Source organism: Sinocyclocheilus anshuiensis, unplaced genomic scaffold (assembly GCF_001515605.1).
Source record: "Sinocyclocheilus anshuiensis isolate Anshui unplaced genomic scaffold, SAMN03320099.WGS_v1.1 scaffold488, whole genome shotgun sequence".
NCBI classification, from domain to species: domain Eukaryota; kingdom Metazoa; phylum Chordata; class Actinopteri; order Cypriniformes; family Cyprinidae; genus Sinocyclocheilus; species Sinocyclocheilus anshuiensis.
Window position 1 is genome coordinate 312,775 of NW_015558584.1, and position 18,425 is coordinate 331,199.

General features: G+C 37.0%; 1 protein-coding gene across 1 annotated transcript; it reads left to right on the top strand.

The window, feature by feature from the left end:
* The first annotated feature begins 11,388 nt into the window (after positions 1-11,388).
* Positions 11,389-16,776, top strand: barhl1b (BarH-like homeobox 1b). Its single transcript, XM_016475563.1, has 3 exons — positions 11,389-12,626; positions 14,154-14,376; positions 15,423-16,776. The coding sequence occupies exons 1-3, from the start codon at positions 12,173-12,175 to the stop codon at positions 15,721-15,723; spliced, it is 978 nt and encodes a 325-aa protein (XP_016331049.1). The 5' UTR covers positions 11,389-12,172; the 3' UTR covers positions 15,724-16,776.
* Positions 16,777-18,425: the final 1,649 nt, after the last annotated feature.

An 18,425-nucleotide genomic window follows, 5' to 3' on the forward strand; every position in this document is an offset into this window, starting at 1 on the left:
GGCAACAACTTATCAGTTCCGCTGAACGCTGACACCTTGACATCCTTGACAGTGCATTATTACTTTTTCATGACGCAACCAGATGCAATTACAGCAACATTCTTGCTGTGTATCCATCCCCAACTGTCAGAAATGAGCCCAGAGTGGAGAAATATCAGAGATAAGACATCAAGCCCACCCAGTTGTTAAGAAGCAGACAGGAGAAGACTGAGAGACAGTGACTTAGGACAGGGGGGTGGATTCATCTTTCCTCTGGGAAGCCAATTTTGTCCTTTTCGCACCATGTGTCAAACAACCATGAAAATATGTGTATTTTTGCTAATTTGCTTAAGACTAAACAGTGATATAGCCAATGTGTAAAATGGTCAGTGCCACATAAACAAAGAAAATACATTTTTTGAATGATGCTCACACAGCTCTCAGAGGAGTCACTGACCTCAGGCCAGCAGCTGGCTCACTCCATCAGTATGATAACCTAGGCTTGGCATCTGTGTGTCTCTCTCCGTCTGCTCAGAGAACTGCTTTAATGGTCCAGCTCACCCATCTGACCTGTTGGATAAATAGCTCTAAAAGCAGAAATAATAACCTCAGACACATATTCATAACAAACATCTGTCAAGATATAACAATGCAGCAATGTACTGCAACACATTAATCTGGCAATGACGATTAAGTGCATCACTTAAAGAATTTGTAATTATTATAATAAATAATTCCATCAAATCAGATCCCCCATCTATGTTCAGTGCGTACGTGTTCAGTGGAGCAGCTGGTCATGATGTAAAATTGTGTAAATTGTCCCTCCAGTTACACACAGCAATACATCTTTTACTTATTCAGCTTTTTTGGTTATCCTGTATGATTAATAATAAATAAATCTGTAAAATGAAAAAATATATAAATATTTATATATATATATTTTTTTTTTAATCATACATAAATGTATGAGGTTTATGCCTAAAACAAGAAAATATATTTTGAAAATAAATAATTCAAGGTATATTCCCTTAAAATATCATATTTGAAACACTTTTGCTACTTTATCAAATGTATTTATTTATTTATTTTAAAGATTTATTTTTGGTGTTTTAAGCCTTTATTTAGATAGGACAGTAGGTGGACAGGAAGCGAAGTGGGAGAGGGGATCGGAAAAGGTTCGCGAGGTGGGACTCGAACTCGGGACGCTCGAAGCGCAACAAATTTATATTGTTTTGAAGCTTTTTAGATGTTTTACTGTAAAACAAGAGTGCATATCTTTAGCATATTTTTGAAAATAAGTCAGCTACTTATTGAATCTTTGCCAGAGCAGTTGTTTTGTTTTTAATTTTTAAATGTACATTATTATTTAAAAGTTTGGTGTTTGCATTTATTTGTTTAAAAATACAGTAAAGGTGGTGAGATATTGTGAAATATTACAATTTAAAATAACTGATTTCTATTTTGAAATGTAATTTATTCCTGTGATGGCAAAACTGTAATTTTTAGCACTATTACTCCAGTCTTCAGTGTCACGTGATCCTTCAGAAATCATTCTAATATGCTCATTTGTTGCTCATGAAACATTTCACATCATCATCAATGGTGAAAACAATTGTGCTTAATGTTTTTGTGGAAACAGTGATACATTTGAATGTGTTCTTTTTTTAAATATATTTTTTTATTTTCATCATGCATGAAATATTCTGAATCTCTAAGGGTTGCTAAGTCACTGCGCTGTTGCTTCTAGTAGGCGTTCCTTTTCTGAACTGTATCGAATGTCTCACTTTCCCTTCCTTTAGTGTACTGTTTTGGCACGGGAAGTATCTATCTCTCTGTAGCTGGAGTATAATAGTGTAATTGATTGCTTCTGTAAGCAGAGATATGTTTGTTGATGAATAGAAAGTTCAACAGAACAATATGAATTTGAAATAGTATTTTTGTTCTGTGAACTATCACTTTTGATCAATATAATGCCTTTTTGGTGACTAAAAAGTATTAATCTTCTTTTCAAATACTTTTTAGCCATAGTGCGATTAAAATGTGCTTCTAAATCACTTTACAGTACTCGTTGAAGATAATCGTATCAAACGTTGTTTTTCAGGAGAATCCATTTTCATCGAAGAAGTACTGAAAGCACTTGCAAGCTCCATAACATCACGTTATGAATGCTTATAGCCATCATAAGCCTCCTCTTCCATTCTGGTCTCAGCAGTCCACCGCGGACTATTACTTGTTTTTTTAAGCTCACACTCTCAGGTTGTGGCTCATCTGAGATGAAATGCTTAAAAGAGTCGTTTTCCTCTCCTGTTCTATCAGAAACCCATAGGAGCTCCAGCTCTTGTACAGTAAAAAGGAATGAAAGATCTCTGTGAGGGGCTGTGGGAGAAGCCCATGTGAATAGTGCTTGCTAGATTTTTCCTTCCTGCAGGTATTGATTGCCTCATGCCTGTCCCCTGCCTACAAGTTACAGGGGAGGATTTTGAGCGCTGCGACGGGAGAGGAAGAACAGAGGGATGGCTGAAGCTCTGGGAACAAACTCCCCTTCATGTCCCACAGGACTAAAGACTCATTGCAATGAAGACTCATCAGCTCTTTCTCCATATTTTGCTCTGTTTCTCAATTCTCCTCCGCCTTCTTCCCAATCCCCATCTTGCGGCCTACCATCGGGTCTGGGTTAGCGACGTCTTGACTGAAGAAGTACAGCTGACTTTTGCGGTTAATGACGCCTCAGCGAGCTATTGGTTTTTCAGGGCCTCTGTGTGTTTTTCTCTCTGTCTCGCCTCCATCTTCTTTTCCCCTCCATGCCTTGACACTGTTTCTCTCTCTCTGTCAAGCACAGATTTATTCTGCCTGTGATGCGTGGAGAGGAGAGCAATGTGAGTGCTCAGGGATAGGGTCAGTAGGAGGGAGGTGTGTGTACAATAAGAGATAAGATCATGGCTCCCCGGGGGCTTGTTTGGCCCCGTACCCAATCCATCAAACGCATGCTCCTGGTGCCAAGGTCAACTCTAATGAGCATTTGCTGGGGTCTTATTCTCGGCACCCCACACCCCTCTACCTCTGTCTCGCGCTCTTTCTTTTACATGTATGCACACACACACATATATAGTGTGTGAAAATCTACAAATACCTGTACAGTTCAGAAAAGCAGTCACATTTCACCCCATCGATGGTCTATTGCTTTAAATTGTTTTATAAACAAATACAAAGATGGGAAAACAATAGGTTTGCTTAAATGGTTGTTGCTACTATTTTGTGCATAATGCATGTAATGCTGATCTAAATCCATTATTATTGTTATAATTTTTTTACTCCGTATGGTATCTCATATGGATATAAGCATGTGGAATGAGTTTCTACCCTAGTAAAAAGTAATATATTTAAAATACATTTATTTCATGCTAAGTATAGTTCAAAACTATTAACAAATTTACTGGCATATCGCTCAGACTTACTGATATAAAAAATTATAATTAAACTTTATTTGGAGTACTACTTGTGCACAATGCACATTTCTTATGTTGTAATGTCACTGTTGATGAGGATTGTATGATCTTTGAATAATATCAGTCTTTAAATGCAAGATATTTAAAGTGTACCTAAAGTATACTTGCAATAGTTCCACTTTAGCACAATCAAATATACTTAAGTATATCTTTAGTTGGACTTCAGCATTACGTCCGCACAAAGTGCATTAAGTACAAAATTAATTGTTCCAATTTAGCAGACTTTAAGGATACCAGTTTAGTATACTAAAAGTACAATTGCAGGGTAGTTTTATTAAGTATACATAAATATGTAAATGTATTTGTAGTATACTTAGCATGAAATAAATGTATTTCAAATACATTTTAGTATATTTATTTTTCACTATAGGGCAGCTATAGTGTAAATTTGAAATATTTTAGCAGCTATAATTATGGATGCATTCTTCAGCAAATTAATTATTGATTTGAGTATAAATGCAATATATATTCACTACCATTCAAAAGTCAGTAGGATTTTTAAATATTTTTGAAAGAAGTTGCTTATGCTCACCAAGTTTGCATTTATTTACATTTATTACAATTAAAAACAACACTTTTTTTTCTTCGATTTTATTACATAATTGAAAACCTAATTTATTCCTGTGATGGCTAAGCTGAATTTTCAGCATCCATTTCTCCAATCTTTAGTGTCTTGTGACCCTTCAGAAATCATTCTAATATGTTGATTTGCTGCTTAATATTTTTGTGGTGTGTAATATTTTTGGGGACTTTTTTGATGAATAGAATACAAAGTATACAAATATAACAAATAAAAAATACAGAAAATATACTTTGAATATTGATAAATGCTGGCATTCTGATTACTCTATTTCATATATTTGCATGTAATAACCAGGAAAAATATTACCAAGGAAGTCATTAAATATTATCCACATTCAGTTGATCTTTAACACCATATTGTTTTTATATGTTAACCAGCATTGTAATTTTGATTTAGTGATTTTGTTTATTTCAGTGTAAAAAAAGTGGTTCATGCATGCTGCTGAGGAGAGACTCAGGATGCTTCTTAATGGTTTCTGTTCCCACCCTCAGATCACAGTGATCATCTCTGCTTGGTGAGTGAAAGGCAAGTGTGCTCTAAAACATGTGGCATGCACTAATGAAGCAATAAAAGTCACGGCTGGGGGTGGGTGTACTGGTGAGGGGGGCTCTAGGAACCAGTCCTAACAATGACAGGTGTGATGATTATGATGTTCTGACCTCACATATTACCTGCACGTCAGATAAGATATAAATCAGATTAAATTTGAGGACTTTGGCATGTGGATGATGCACTGCACATGCATGTGTGTGCATTAGTACCAAAATACATCATTATGATAACAAGACCGGCCATTCGTACAACCATCATGTCATCTTCATGAACATGTGTCATGTTCAATGACCGAGAGATTGTCAAAATCAAAATTACGCAAGCACAATGCTGACTGGAAATGAGATCCATATACAGTAAATGTTAAATAGGTCTGCACTAACTCTGACCACTTCCCTGTGTTTTTGGCAAGCTGACCAGACCACCTTCATGAACGCCTACATTCCCTATGTCACTCCTGTTTCCTGCAAGTTTCCCCAGTGGCTTCATGGTAACATTTAACAATGATTTATCGGCTTGCGAAAAACCCTCCCAAATGCCCTGACAGAGGGGATAAGGATGAGGGGCAGTGCACTCTGACACCCCCTGGAGGCCGGGGTATATGGGGCATCTTTACCTCTGTCCAACAGCTTGTGTGTGTCTCCCAGTGGCAGCTGGATGGGACCACCAGCCACAGAAATGCCCACCCACCCCATTATTCTGTAATGGCTGTGCAATGGGCTAACATTGAACTCTGAACCCTTAATGAAAACCACCTTGGCTCTGTCACTATTCTACATTGACTTGGCCTTAAAAAAAGAACTGGCCACAATGGCAAATAGGCTTAGTGATTATGAGTAATTATAATTATGATTTTCCCAAGGAAAAAGCAACAAGTTAAGCTAAAGCATTTGTGGACAATTTTAAAGGGGTCATATGATGCTGCTAAAAAGAACATTATTTGGTGTATTTGGTGTAATGAAATGTGTTTATGCGGTTTAAAGTTAAAAAACACATTATTTTCCACATACTGTACATTATTGTTTCTCCTCTATGCCCCGCCTTTTTGAAACGCGTCGATTTTTACAAAGCTCATCGGTCTGAAAAGCGAGGTGTGCTGTGATTGGCCAGCTATCCAATGCGTTGTGGAAAGGAAAAATTGAAATCGCATCATATGACCCCTTTAATGCCTAAAATTACTAATATATACACTATGATTCAAAACGTTTTTTTTTTTAAGAAATAAATGCATTTATTTAGCAAGGATGCCTTAAAATGATCAAATGTAGCAGTAAAAACTTTGACATTAAAGAATTCTATTTCAAATAAATGCTGTTATATGCTATTAATCTTTAATAAAAAACTTTCTATTAATCAAAAAATCCTGGGGAAAAAGTGTCACCGTTTCCACAAACAGCAGCACAACTCTTTGCAACATTGATGATAATAATAAGAAATGTTTCTTGAGCACTAAATCAGCATATTAGATTGATTTCTGAAGGATCACGTGTCTGATTAAAATTCAGCTTTGCCATCACAGGAATACATTTTGTTTTAAAATATATTAAAATAGAAAATAGTCATTTTAAATTGTAATAATATTTTACAATATTGCTGTTTTTACTGTATTTTTTATCAAATAAATTCAGCCTTGGTGAGCATAAGAGACTTCTTTCAAAAACATTAAAATCTCTTACTGACCCCAAACTTTTGAGTCGTAGAATTGATTGTTTATTTTCTTTATTCTGGTCCATTGATAATGTTTACGCTTATGCAATTTTTAAAAGATTTTCCTGGAAAAAAAAAACACATTTGATAGCTGAAGAGTTTATGACTCTTAAAGTTAAAGATTTGTGGAAATGGAGTTTTGAATTTTGCATACTTGTGCTCTTAATGGCGCCTCTGCCTCTTTGTTTGCTCTTCACCACAATTTCTCTCTCCGTCTTTGCAGACATCTTCCTTGAACTCTGTCAAGAGTCATAAACCACTGGGCTGCTGATGAACTCGGACGTGGAGGGAGAATAGTGAGTGAGAGAAATCAGAATCAGGGGTCATCGCCTTAAGAATACGAGCAGTTTGTAAGTAGTTCTTTCCTTGGTCTTAACTAATCGAGATTTTTAGATATTTTTAGATTTTTTTATTTTAGCATAGCTTTTTCCATATTCTCTCATTTATTCAAAATAGCTTAAATGGCTACACAATATCCACTCCATTAAAATGAACAGCACTCAAAATATCCAATTGTTTGTTTACAATTGGATATTGTTAAAAAACAATCAGATTGCCGAATACCGGGATTTCAGGTTGGTGGTGTAGAATGTGATTCCTCCTGCAGAGATGAGAGGCAGAAAGGGTTTTTTGTACTCGGTGAGGTGGTTGTAGCAAAAGTCAGGTATAGGGTCAGCTCTTCTTCTGCTTCATTCTCTGAGGTATCACCATATCAATATCTCTCTGAGCGTGCATTTTTGAGAAGAAACTCGGAAGTGATGAGTGCTGAACAGCCTGTAGGCCTCCAGAGACCAAATCAAACTCTATGTTTCCTGTAACCTCAGCACCATGGGAAGTGACCACCCACGCTCCTGCACACACACAGAATAACGACGGCCTGCTCTCCTCTGTCCGACGATGTGAGCCACCGCTCTGGGTGTTTTACACAAAGTGATGATTTCTTTGTCAAACATCCCTTCGATACACACACTCACACACACACACACCGGTTTTTCCCTGAAGCGATGCACAACCCCTAACCCGTTCAGTCCTAGCCCACTACGGCTAGGCCTCCAATTAAATCAAAAGTGGTTTGTTTTTATTGGTGTTTTGCGCTGACAAGTGGGCTATCATCCTGACGACTCTACCTGCCAGTGAGCGACTGAAAATTCTCAGTTGACAATGCCCAATGCTTCCAATTAGGAGAGAATCAGACTCCTGGCGTGCTAGCGATCTTTCCACCCTCCCCCAAGACCCTTCTTTAAGGCCCCCCACTCTCTGGCACCCCCATCTTTTGGCACTCGCCCCACCAGCTTCTGCCATTTCGCTCTCTCATTCTTGCTTCCTTCATAATTTTCCCCTTCGCTTTTTTCAAGGTAGGTATATCTCCTCTGCAAATTACTGACACAAAACGGGGTGGCGCACCGGCGGTCCCGAGCTTGAGTGCTGGCGGTCCCGAGCCCCCTGTCAGCTTTAATGAGCCAATAAAGGTATATTTCTCCAGCATGAATGCGCTAAAGTCTTTCTTGTGTGACAGCTGACTGGGAAATGTGAGTGTTAACCTTATAAAAGATTCAGCGGTTCTCATTATTTTCTGTCAAATCTCGCACCTGATGGCTTTAAGGTGCATCATTTGCATCGCTGACTGGTCCAGGGTGTGCCCGTTTTTTTTCCGAACAATGTTTGTTTGTTGACTTAAGTCAACATTTCTTTCCTTCTACATGTCTTTTTTTGTCACAAGGCATGTTTTACTCAATGTTTCAAAATGACAGCGATGCCAACGTTTATCTAGGAACATCGTACCATTTTCCTGAACATATCCAAATATATATTTAACAAACATGGAACAGAATAAATAAATGAAATTCAAAACATTGTTTTCACCCGAGGTGAGGCGAGATCAAATGCCTTTGAAGCCTCTTGCCGCTCATCTCTTCTGCCTCTCCCTCAAATCTTCAAACAATCAGAGGATGTACGTTAAATAGAAGTGTTTGAGTGACAGATTTTTAGAGGGCGTTTCTGTGCATCTCCATTTGGTGTGTCAAGCTCCTGATTTTCTATCCTCTCTATTAATTGTTCATTTTATGCACTGTCCAACTTGTGTAACATTGTGGCATTTACTGTGGTTGAAGCATTCTAGGATTTTGTATGGCCAATGTCAATCACTAAAGCTTAATCAGTGTTTAAGTTAAATAACAATATTCAAAAATAAATGAAAGTTGTGAAGTAGTGTCGGTATGACTTTTTGCAGAATTGTGAAGCTTTTACAAGTTCAGAGTCTTTACATTACATCATTAATGCATAATTAAAAGATAGATCATTCAATCATCAGCTTGCCACACTGATTAAGTCAAAATCAAAAACTATAATGAAAAAATTTATATTCTTACAAAGTGGAAACCATAAAGCCATAGACTCAGCAGCTATGTATGTGTGTGTGTATATATATATATATATATATATATATATATATATATATATATATATATATATATATATATATATATATATATATATATATATATATATATATATATATATATATATATATATATATATATATATATATATATATATATATATATATATATATATATATATATATATATATATATATATGTGTGTGTGTGTGTGTGTGTGCATGTATGTGCTTATATTATATTGTATATATTATATTTATGTTATTACTATTATATTTATATTTATGTATTTACTAATAATTATACCCATTACTTATTAAACAAGCTTACACATGGCCTGACCATAAAACGTAATTGGAGTCATTATTATTTAATGACGACAAAAAAATTAAATAATAATAAAATATAAATAAATAAAATTTTGATTAGCTTGACTTTGCAAGTACATCCCAGGACATAATGCCCAGGGTAGCATGTGTTGTGTTTTTAAGTGAAAAGACTGCTCGAGCCATTCAAGGATTTTGACTGTTTGGACAATTGAAGGAAAAGCAATGCAATGCAGTAGCCTTAATACAGCAGCCATTAAGCAATTTGTAATTTATTTGGGTTATTTGATAAAAGATTCATTTTCATTTAAAACTTTCGGTTTAAACTGATTTTTTTAATGATTAAGCTTTATTGCACCTGTTGTCACAGTACTAAGAGGTCTGAATTTTATTTATCTTACAAATAAAGCTCAAAACATGCCATAGATAGATAACCCCTGTCATGGCCTGCCACAGAGACTAAAAAAAGAAAAAGAAAAGAAAAATCCCCATCACACGCAGTGGGCATCCTTATATGAGCCTCTAAACTAAAGTGAGTGCGCTTGCACCCCGCCTCATTGTGACAGCTTGCAGCCGCGTTGACCCCCCTTGGGAGCGGAGAGCGGATTCACTAACCTGCCGTTGTCTGCGGCCGACTAGCGCTTCCAATCTGCTGTTCTGATGGGGGGCTCGATTATTGGGACCTGTCGAAAAAACACGAGGGGCTAACTGTTTGAGAGAAAGACGTGAGAGGCAGGACAATAGTTTTTCATGCATGTTAGAGTTTTGGGTCACGCTGGGCTTTCAGAAAGAGCAGTCGCCCTCTTTATTGCTCATTAACATTGCATACATTACCATTAGATACTTGTTATGAACTAAACGACATGGTTGTTCGATAATCGCGTTTTATGCTTTGGAAAACGAAAAGAACACTACAGCATCAAGCGTCAAACAGACTGCCCTGTATTTAGGGTATAAAGCACAAATTAAACATTTATTCTGATCTTGACTATTAATGCTAGAAGTACCAATAGTGGCTTAGCTTAAAAGTAAATATGTTATTTATTTATTTAATTTTATTTATTTGTTTTTTTACGTTGCCAGTCATTATTATTAATAGATTTATTGTTGTTTATTTTGTTTATATTGTTGACAGTAGTGGTACTACAATGTAAACAATAAACTTTGTTTTTAGGCGATATATATGAGTATGTTTCGAGTTTGTAGAAAATACTAAAATACTTTTCTTGCATCTTCATTATGTTGTTTACACTCAAATGTACATTTGAGTGTAAACAACAATCATTACTTTCATAAGCATGTTTTTTTTTTTTCTACGTAGGCTGTTTAAGAATTTAATCCATTCTACCAGAACAAAACGTTTCTTTTCATCATAAAAGTGTATGTACATTTTTAAACTTAATAAAATATAAGGACAGTCATGAGAGTCTAAAGGGCCCCTCTCCGTTTTATTTTATTTTTTTCATGTCACATGACACCAAAATGGCTTCCTGTAGGTTATGCCAAGCTGACTTTGGCGGACAAATTATTTAAAATATTTCAATTTTATTAAAGCTTCATAAATAAAATAAATAAGCTTCACTGCTTATTTATTTGTTTAAAAAATATACTATTATTTGTTTTAAAAAGATACAAAACTATCAACATTCAACATTTTATTTTTTTTCTAGTTTTTGTTCCCCTCAGAATTTCAGCTTTTTAATGAGACTGTATTTTTTTTACATTCTTAAACACTTATACCAAAAAAAAACGTGATACTTAAAGTCCCAAAAAAATTTAATGACTTACATTTCTAATATATTTTTGAATAAAAATGAGCTTCACCTCATTGCCCCATTTTTAAATGCCTGAGCTTCATACTAGACGTGTAACTGCGTGCCTTAAAAATGTTGTAATTAGAATTAAATATATCAACATCAATGCTTAAATTCAACTTTCAGTAGAAACTATAAAGGAATTATATGAGGAAAAAATGGCCGAATTGTGAGAAAGTGGTCAACGCGCGCTAGGAGGAGAGGAGAGAAAAGACCTCCCCACTCCTCATAATAACCCCATTATAAGGCTCATCAATGATGTAATGAAAGCAAACAGTGTGAAAATTGCCTGTAAACAGTTGGATCCGAGTCTTCTAATGAATTCAGTGTCGCTTTTAATCAAAGAGGGCGACCTGTGGGGAGGGGTTTATTGGGCGTGGGGGGGGTCCAGTTTCCTCTTAGCGAGCCAGTCAACACCCCAAAACACCTCCTAACCAATGGAAGCGAGTCGCTGGGGACTCACGTGGAAGGGGTGCCCTTAAAAACCTAGGCAAAGAGTTGTGCACAAGTTCATTGGTTAGGCTTTATCTGACTTTCCGTTCCCCAATGTGTCTATTTAACCTGCATTACCTCATTTGCGCTTCTGTCTTCTTACAGGATTTTTTCAGCACTCTACCGTCTAGCGCTTTTCCATTGCATTACCTGCGCCGGCACAGAATGCACTTGCCTTTTCTGTCCGGATTCGACTCTACTCGCCACAGCGAAATACCTTTGAACTGATGAAAATTGCAGCTGCTCAATAGGCGCGAGGCTCGCGTTGACGCCGCTTTGCTTCTGTCCGTGGTGCTGAAATGCTCGCGCCCTCTAAGTAGGCTACCTTGTGGTTTTACACTAACACTGTTACTTCAGAACAGCTTTTTGAAATAATTTGATAAATAATTCAAAGCTACCATCGATGCGTCTCGCGTCTTCGAGAAATACCAGGACTCAAAAAAAAAAAAAAAAATTCCATTTGCCAGCCGAGAGTATATTTAGGCTGTATCGATTTTTTTGAGGAGTGAGTGAGAAGCTAAAGAAAAAAAAAAAAGAAAAAAAAAAAAATTTTTTTTGGAGGTAGGGTCTGTGTGTACTTTATACAGAACTTCCTACAGAAACCTCCTTTTCCTTTTTAAACTTAAACTAAAAGTCCTCAAGGAAGAAGGAAGTTTTTTTTTCCCAGACAGGGGATGAATATTTCTCATTTCCGATTCTGCTTTGGATTTTCCTCCTGGATAGATCGCTATTAAATCGAGCGCCATTCACGCAGAATTTGGTTGAATACAGATGATAATCTGAACAGAGGCTTCACGCAAGCAGCAGTGTGGAGATGGAAGCGTCCACCAACGGCTCCAGTTTTGGAATCGACTCCTTGCTCTCCCACAGGCCTGGAAGCCCAGTCATCGCGAAGAGGGACAGTTTGGTAGGAGAATGCCGGTCTCCGCTGGAGTTCAGCCCCAGGTCAGACTTAGAGAGCGGTTGTTCTTCTCCTCCGTCCCCGCGGCGGGAGTGCGGTGAGGATGCTGCGCAGAGACAGGGTCACCTGCTCGGGCTCGCGTCCCATTTGCAGCATGGGCCGATCTCCGCCGGATCGCAACCTCGGACTGTCACTTCATCCTTCTTAATAAGAGATATTCTGGCTGACTGTAAACCCTTGGCGGCGTGTGCTCCTTACTCCAGTAACGGCCAGCCGACTCAGGAGTTAGGGAGACTGGCATCTAAAATCGCAGAGGACTTCATTGAAAAGATCCACAGTAACTCATCGCCAGACTGTGAATACAAAGGTAAAAATATCACATCGCTTTTTTAGTGATATTTTAAAATTATTGCACATGATAGAACTAGAACTTGACACATTTATACTGCATGGAGTTTAAGCAGGCTGGCTTTTTGACTACCATTGGCTATGTTTTTAAAAGAATTGGGGCATAGAAATAAATAGCTTAAACTAGAATTAATTGAAATAGTTATAGTATTCATAATAAATAATAAATATTATAGTTTTCATGCTTTATTGTTTATTCATTTTGTTCATTTTTAGGCGTTGTTTCTATAAAGGACAACAGATTATGAGATAAGACTGATGATAGATAGATAGATAGATAGATAGATAGATAGATAGATAGATAGATAGATAGATAGATAGAATCCACATGACATAATCATTTTATAATCCAAAACATTTTACAATCAACTCTCGTAAAATTCATATTAAATATTTTGAAATCAATGAATGTATTTGTCGCTAGTGCAAAAATCATGAAATCTTTGTGATTTCAGTGCAAGAAATATAGTTCATTTGTTTACGTGGATTATTCACTATATGATACATTTTAACGTGCTTATTAGTTTAAAGCTTATTGTTAGGTGCAGAGCAAAGGGAGTTGATAAACATCATCAGCAAGATTAATTAAGGATTTGTCCAGGTGAAATTACATCTGAGGGGGAAAAAAGCGTGAAAGATCGTTTCCTGTGACATAACATTAGGTTGATTTAGTGATGCTAACACATAAAGGCCAGTGACTACTGATAAATGTAAAAATATGCCCTTATCGAATAAAACGTTATTTTTATTATTATTTGTCTTTATTACACATCATTTGTATTGTTATAGTTATTGGTGTCCGTTTCTATTCGCCAACCTTCAGCTATAAATCCAAATATATTTCTACTCTCATATCATGACATTATTAGCTTGGCAAGTCTATAGGAGCGGTGATCAAAATTAATGCTCTCCAAATCAAAGCCATTCCATCTCCAGAGCGATTGTAGAGAGTGTGTGCGCCCCTTTGATTTTTGCCTTTCTACCCCTTATATTTCAGGGATTTGATGCAATTTGTCCCAGTGCTAATCAGATTTGTAACGCACGGGGTCGGTCCGCTCTTTATTTCGCTCTTATCCCCGGCCCTGTGAAGTTTCTCCGGTTCTCGGTTGAAAGGTTTCCATCCCTTGTGGCTCAATTAGCCGGATTATTGTGCTCCTTGAGAGACGACTCAACTACTCGACTGGCAAGGTCTCTCGCGTCGTGTCCCTCTCTTTCTGGGTTCAGAGAGAAAAGAGTTTGGTTTAGATAGGGAGAGAGGGGTGAATTAAATATCACAACCCTCGTGTATTCACATTCTGAAAATAAAATCTGAAAAATGCATGACAGAATTACAAGCACGCGTGAAACCATCAAGGGTTTAGCATAGGATATGTGGAAACCTTTGACACCATAACATGTGATTACTTGCCAGAGCTGTGTCTACTGATACACTTGGGCTAACTAACTCATTCTAATCAGTGCCCTTTCGTTCTATGTGATGTTTCAGCGAAAGAGGACGGCGACAGGGAGATCTCGAGCAGCAGAGACAGCCCGCAGGTTCGCCTGAAGAAGCCACGGAAAGCGCGGACCGCCTTCTCTGACCATCAGCTCGCCCAGCTGGAGCGCAGTTTTGAGCGTCAGAAGTACCTGAGTGTGCAGGACAGGATGGAGCTGGCAGCATCTCTCAACCTGACCGACACGCAGGTCAAAACCTGGTACCAGAACAGGAGGTGAGCATGTGGTCAGCTGGAAACAAATGCTTGAGTACATCCCAGCAGCATTAAATAAGAAAAAAAAAAAAAACTCTGAAGAAATTAAATGGTAATTATTCTGATATCCACGTCATTTTATAAATGTAATTTTTCTTACCGACATTCGTTTTATTTTTACTATATTAATAAGAGAATATGCACTTGGGTGTATAGGCCTATCATATTATTTTCCTTTGATTTATTAGTCTCCTGCCAAAGACAATAATAAATGTCAGATGACCTGGTTGCATCGGTTTTGCTTCACTAAAAGTAAAGGAAATGCTACAGAATAAATATCCACATTTTTTACATTTAAGCATAAAATGTTTAGCTTTTCATTTTTAAAGGGGCTCAAAGATTCACATCATTCTTATTTTATAGCTTAAAAAATAACTGCAAAATGGAGAAAAAAAAATAAAAAAAGATATTCTATAACGAAAATTGACAGTAGCAAAATTCAAAATAGATATATTGTACTTCTTCAAGTGGTTTATTTGCATATTTTCCAATTGTATTTCCATTGTATTATATTTCCAAGTTAAATATTTGAAATGAATATGCAGCATTTTATCCACGAATGGTGCATGCGTCCTCGATTAAATAATATTAATTACTGAACTATTTGGGACATTTGCTGCCTGCTTTTTACCTTATTGTTTATATTAGTTACACAATTCATGTGAATTAAATATCAGAATACTTCAGGGAACTTTCCCATAGCTCTCAGCAGACTCGTGGCCCTCATATTGCAATTCAGACGTTTCCGTTTTAAAGTAAATCATATTATTATTGAATTGTGTGGTCAAAATTGATATTTATACAGATAGGCAACTTAGAAGATAAATCATAGAGGATTCAGATTGTATTTCTTTTTGGGTTTTATGTTTCGCTTGGGAATAGGCGTGCAAGACAATAAACGTAGAAAACGTTTGTTTTCTTTTTGTTATGATCAAAAGATAAAACACTAGTAGTTAAATAATTTAAATCTTATTTTTATATACTAACATCATTCTTTTTCGAAAAAGGACGAAGTGGAAGAGGCAAACTGCGGTCGGACTGGAATTGTTAGCGGAGGCTGGAAATTATTCTGCGCTGCAAAGGATGTTCCCTTCGCCGTATTTCTACCCTCAAAGCCTGGTGTCGAATCTGGACCCTGGAGCAGCGCTCTACTTATACAGGGGACCTTCGGCGCCCCCGCCGGCGCTGCAGCGTCCTCTCGTTCCCCGGATTCTTCTGCACGGTCTCCAGGGCGCCAACGAGCCGCCGCCGTCTCTGTCTCTGCCCCCCCTCTCCGGTGTGTTACCCAGACCGACACCACCGCGATGAACGGCACGATTCGGACTCGTTACAATACATGGCAGCTATGAACTCCACCATCAAAAAAACTATTTTACTGGTGACAAAATATTCGAGAAATGTTACGAAGCCACAAAAACAAACTGACACACAAAAAGTGATTAGAGACATTTTTTAACTTTATTTAATTATTTATTTTACTTATGTTTATATTTTTTTGTTTACCCTAAATGTTAAATCTGGAGAAAACAAATACAGACCGTTATATACTGAACGCAATAATACCGGGATATGATACTACAGGGACGCTTCGTTTCACAAATTATTATTATTATTATTTGAACTTGTCAGTATTACAAATGTGAATTGTTGGTGCATCCCTGACGCAAAGAATATTTAAATGGTAGATTCATATTTAATTATCCTGATATCAAATCCAGGTCATAAATCGTGGGCTTTGCAGTGACCCTCTAAAATGTACAAAGGAAAAGAGGTGTAAATAAGAATATTTTGTTTTATGTTGAAAGACAATTCTCGAATTTTCTCTTTTTGTATCATATTTCTAAGCCTTACGTTAACAGGTGAGATTGACATGAGCAGCACATTAAAACCCGACACGTCTCTACAAAACGAAAAAGCAACTTAAAGAAGTGTCACTTTTCTATTTGACAAACAGCTGAATGGTGCGGAGTGCCATGCCTAAACAGAACAAGCAGGTGGATTGGACGAGATGGATTATTAATCGATTATCAATCGATTATTTTGTGCTTCTTTGTTCGTTTCTACAATCCTGCACAACTGCCAGTATCACTTTGATGTTGATGGGAAAACGCCAAGTCCTCGTTTCAGATCACTTGTGATCAATGAGACGCCACGGAGATGACATGCAAAGTGTTCGCCCAGGCATTGTGCAGTAACTCTGTATAAAGCCGTTTAAATATCTTGTCATTCTAGCTGTATATTGAGAATAATGATGTGTGAAGTAATGATTCTCGTAATTCCTAATGATTTTCGTTCGTGCCCCCGTGTGCTTAGCGGTGTGAACTTCTTGAAAACTCTTAAAACTGCTGGATGTGCGGGGGAAGGTGGTCTTTAAGCAAGGAGAATTACTTTTATAAATGTGCTAATAAAGATCTTTCATTCATTTACCACTGACTGAGAATGTGGAGGTAGCCCATACAAATACTGGGTAAATACACACTCGTGTTCTCATAGACCATTCAATTACACTAAACCAACAGCCAATATAAAAGGTATGCTGGTGCATAATGCGCGTGCCAGACTTGAACATTGACACGTTATAAATGTATGATTTAAGAAAATTGCTATTGCAAAATTTACCAACGCCTGTACTTTGCAACAAGAACTTCATGCAACCAATGCATTATGATGTGCTACTATCTGCGACCACTGAGACTATTTTACCTTTTCACAAATGTGTATGGATAGTATAATCACTTTTGTTTTGTATGTTAATACCTGGATGATAATTCAAAAAATTTCAGAAACCATTTTTTTTATTTTACCATCAAATATTCCACGTTATGAATTCCTGGTAAAGCGATAAGTGGGCCAACACTAAATTAAGATTTTATAATTTATATAATTATAAAAATAAATTGTATATTTTAATTATTTTGTGAAATAAATTGGTCAACACGAAGTGGAAAAAAGGAGTCGTATAATTTAATGATTTATTTGTACCTCCATAACTGAAATATGAACTGAAATGGTTAAACTGTCTTAATGTTTCGTTTTAAAAGTTATAAAGGACTAAGTTTCCACAAGAAACACACACACAAAAAAGAGATTAAGACCAAAAAAGTTAACCAATAAAATTAGTTACACAGGTTACGTCAAGTCATTGCTTTTAAAATGTATCCAATAATTTAATGAAAAGCAAACGTTTGCTTATGAAAATAAACGTAAACAAACGCTTGTGATAGCAATATCATGACATTCGAACTCAGGGAACTCTATTACTGGCAAATGTGTTTGAATAATTTTAAACATGACTGTCAGACACTTTGCTCAAACCCCACACTATTTGGTTAACATCGTGGATTTAATTTGTCGAACCGACAAAAAAAAAGTTAATAAGAATGTCGCACCCATGGAAGTGAACATTCACCTCCCTAACCTTTCAGAAACGCATGGAGATTTGGGAACTTAATTCTACCTTCATATTTTAAAGTTTAACGCGACTACCTCTTATTTATAGGTCACACTTTAAATATCATTTTGATCATGAATCTTATGAGCCAGTCTCAATACAATTTAAAACGATGTTCATTTTATTGCCAGCACGATAAAAGGGGAATACTGAGATTGGATGTTGGTTGTGGGTACGTGATCTCGTTCTCTCTCACGCACACACTCAACACTTGTCATCCTCCATTGTCTCGTGTCTACAAGAGTAAAGTGACAGACTTTTTTGCACTCTTAAAACAGCATCATGCATCACTAAGCAAGCGGAGTCATTTCATTTAGTTTTCATAAACAATATGTGGATGAAATATTAATGGTCACCTAAGTGTGCAATTGTTTAAGTGCCCTAAATGATCCCATTTGGAAATGGATTGTTTCCATACCCTTTCTCGAGAGTGTTGGTTTGCTGCTCTTTGCCAAACGGCCCCAACAGCTGGTCACCGGGCAGTGCTGACTGCGGATCGGATCAGCAAGGGGACATCTGGTCAGCGGCATGACGGGACCCCCCTTCATCCCCCCCCCCC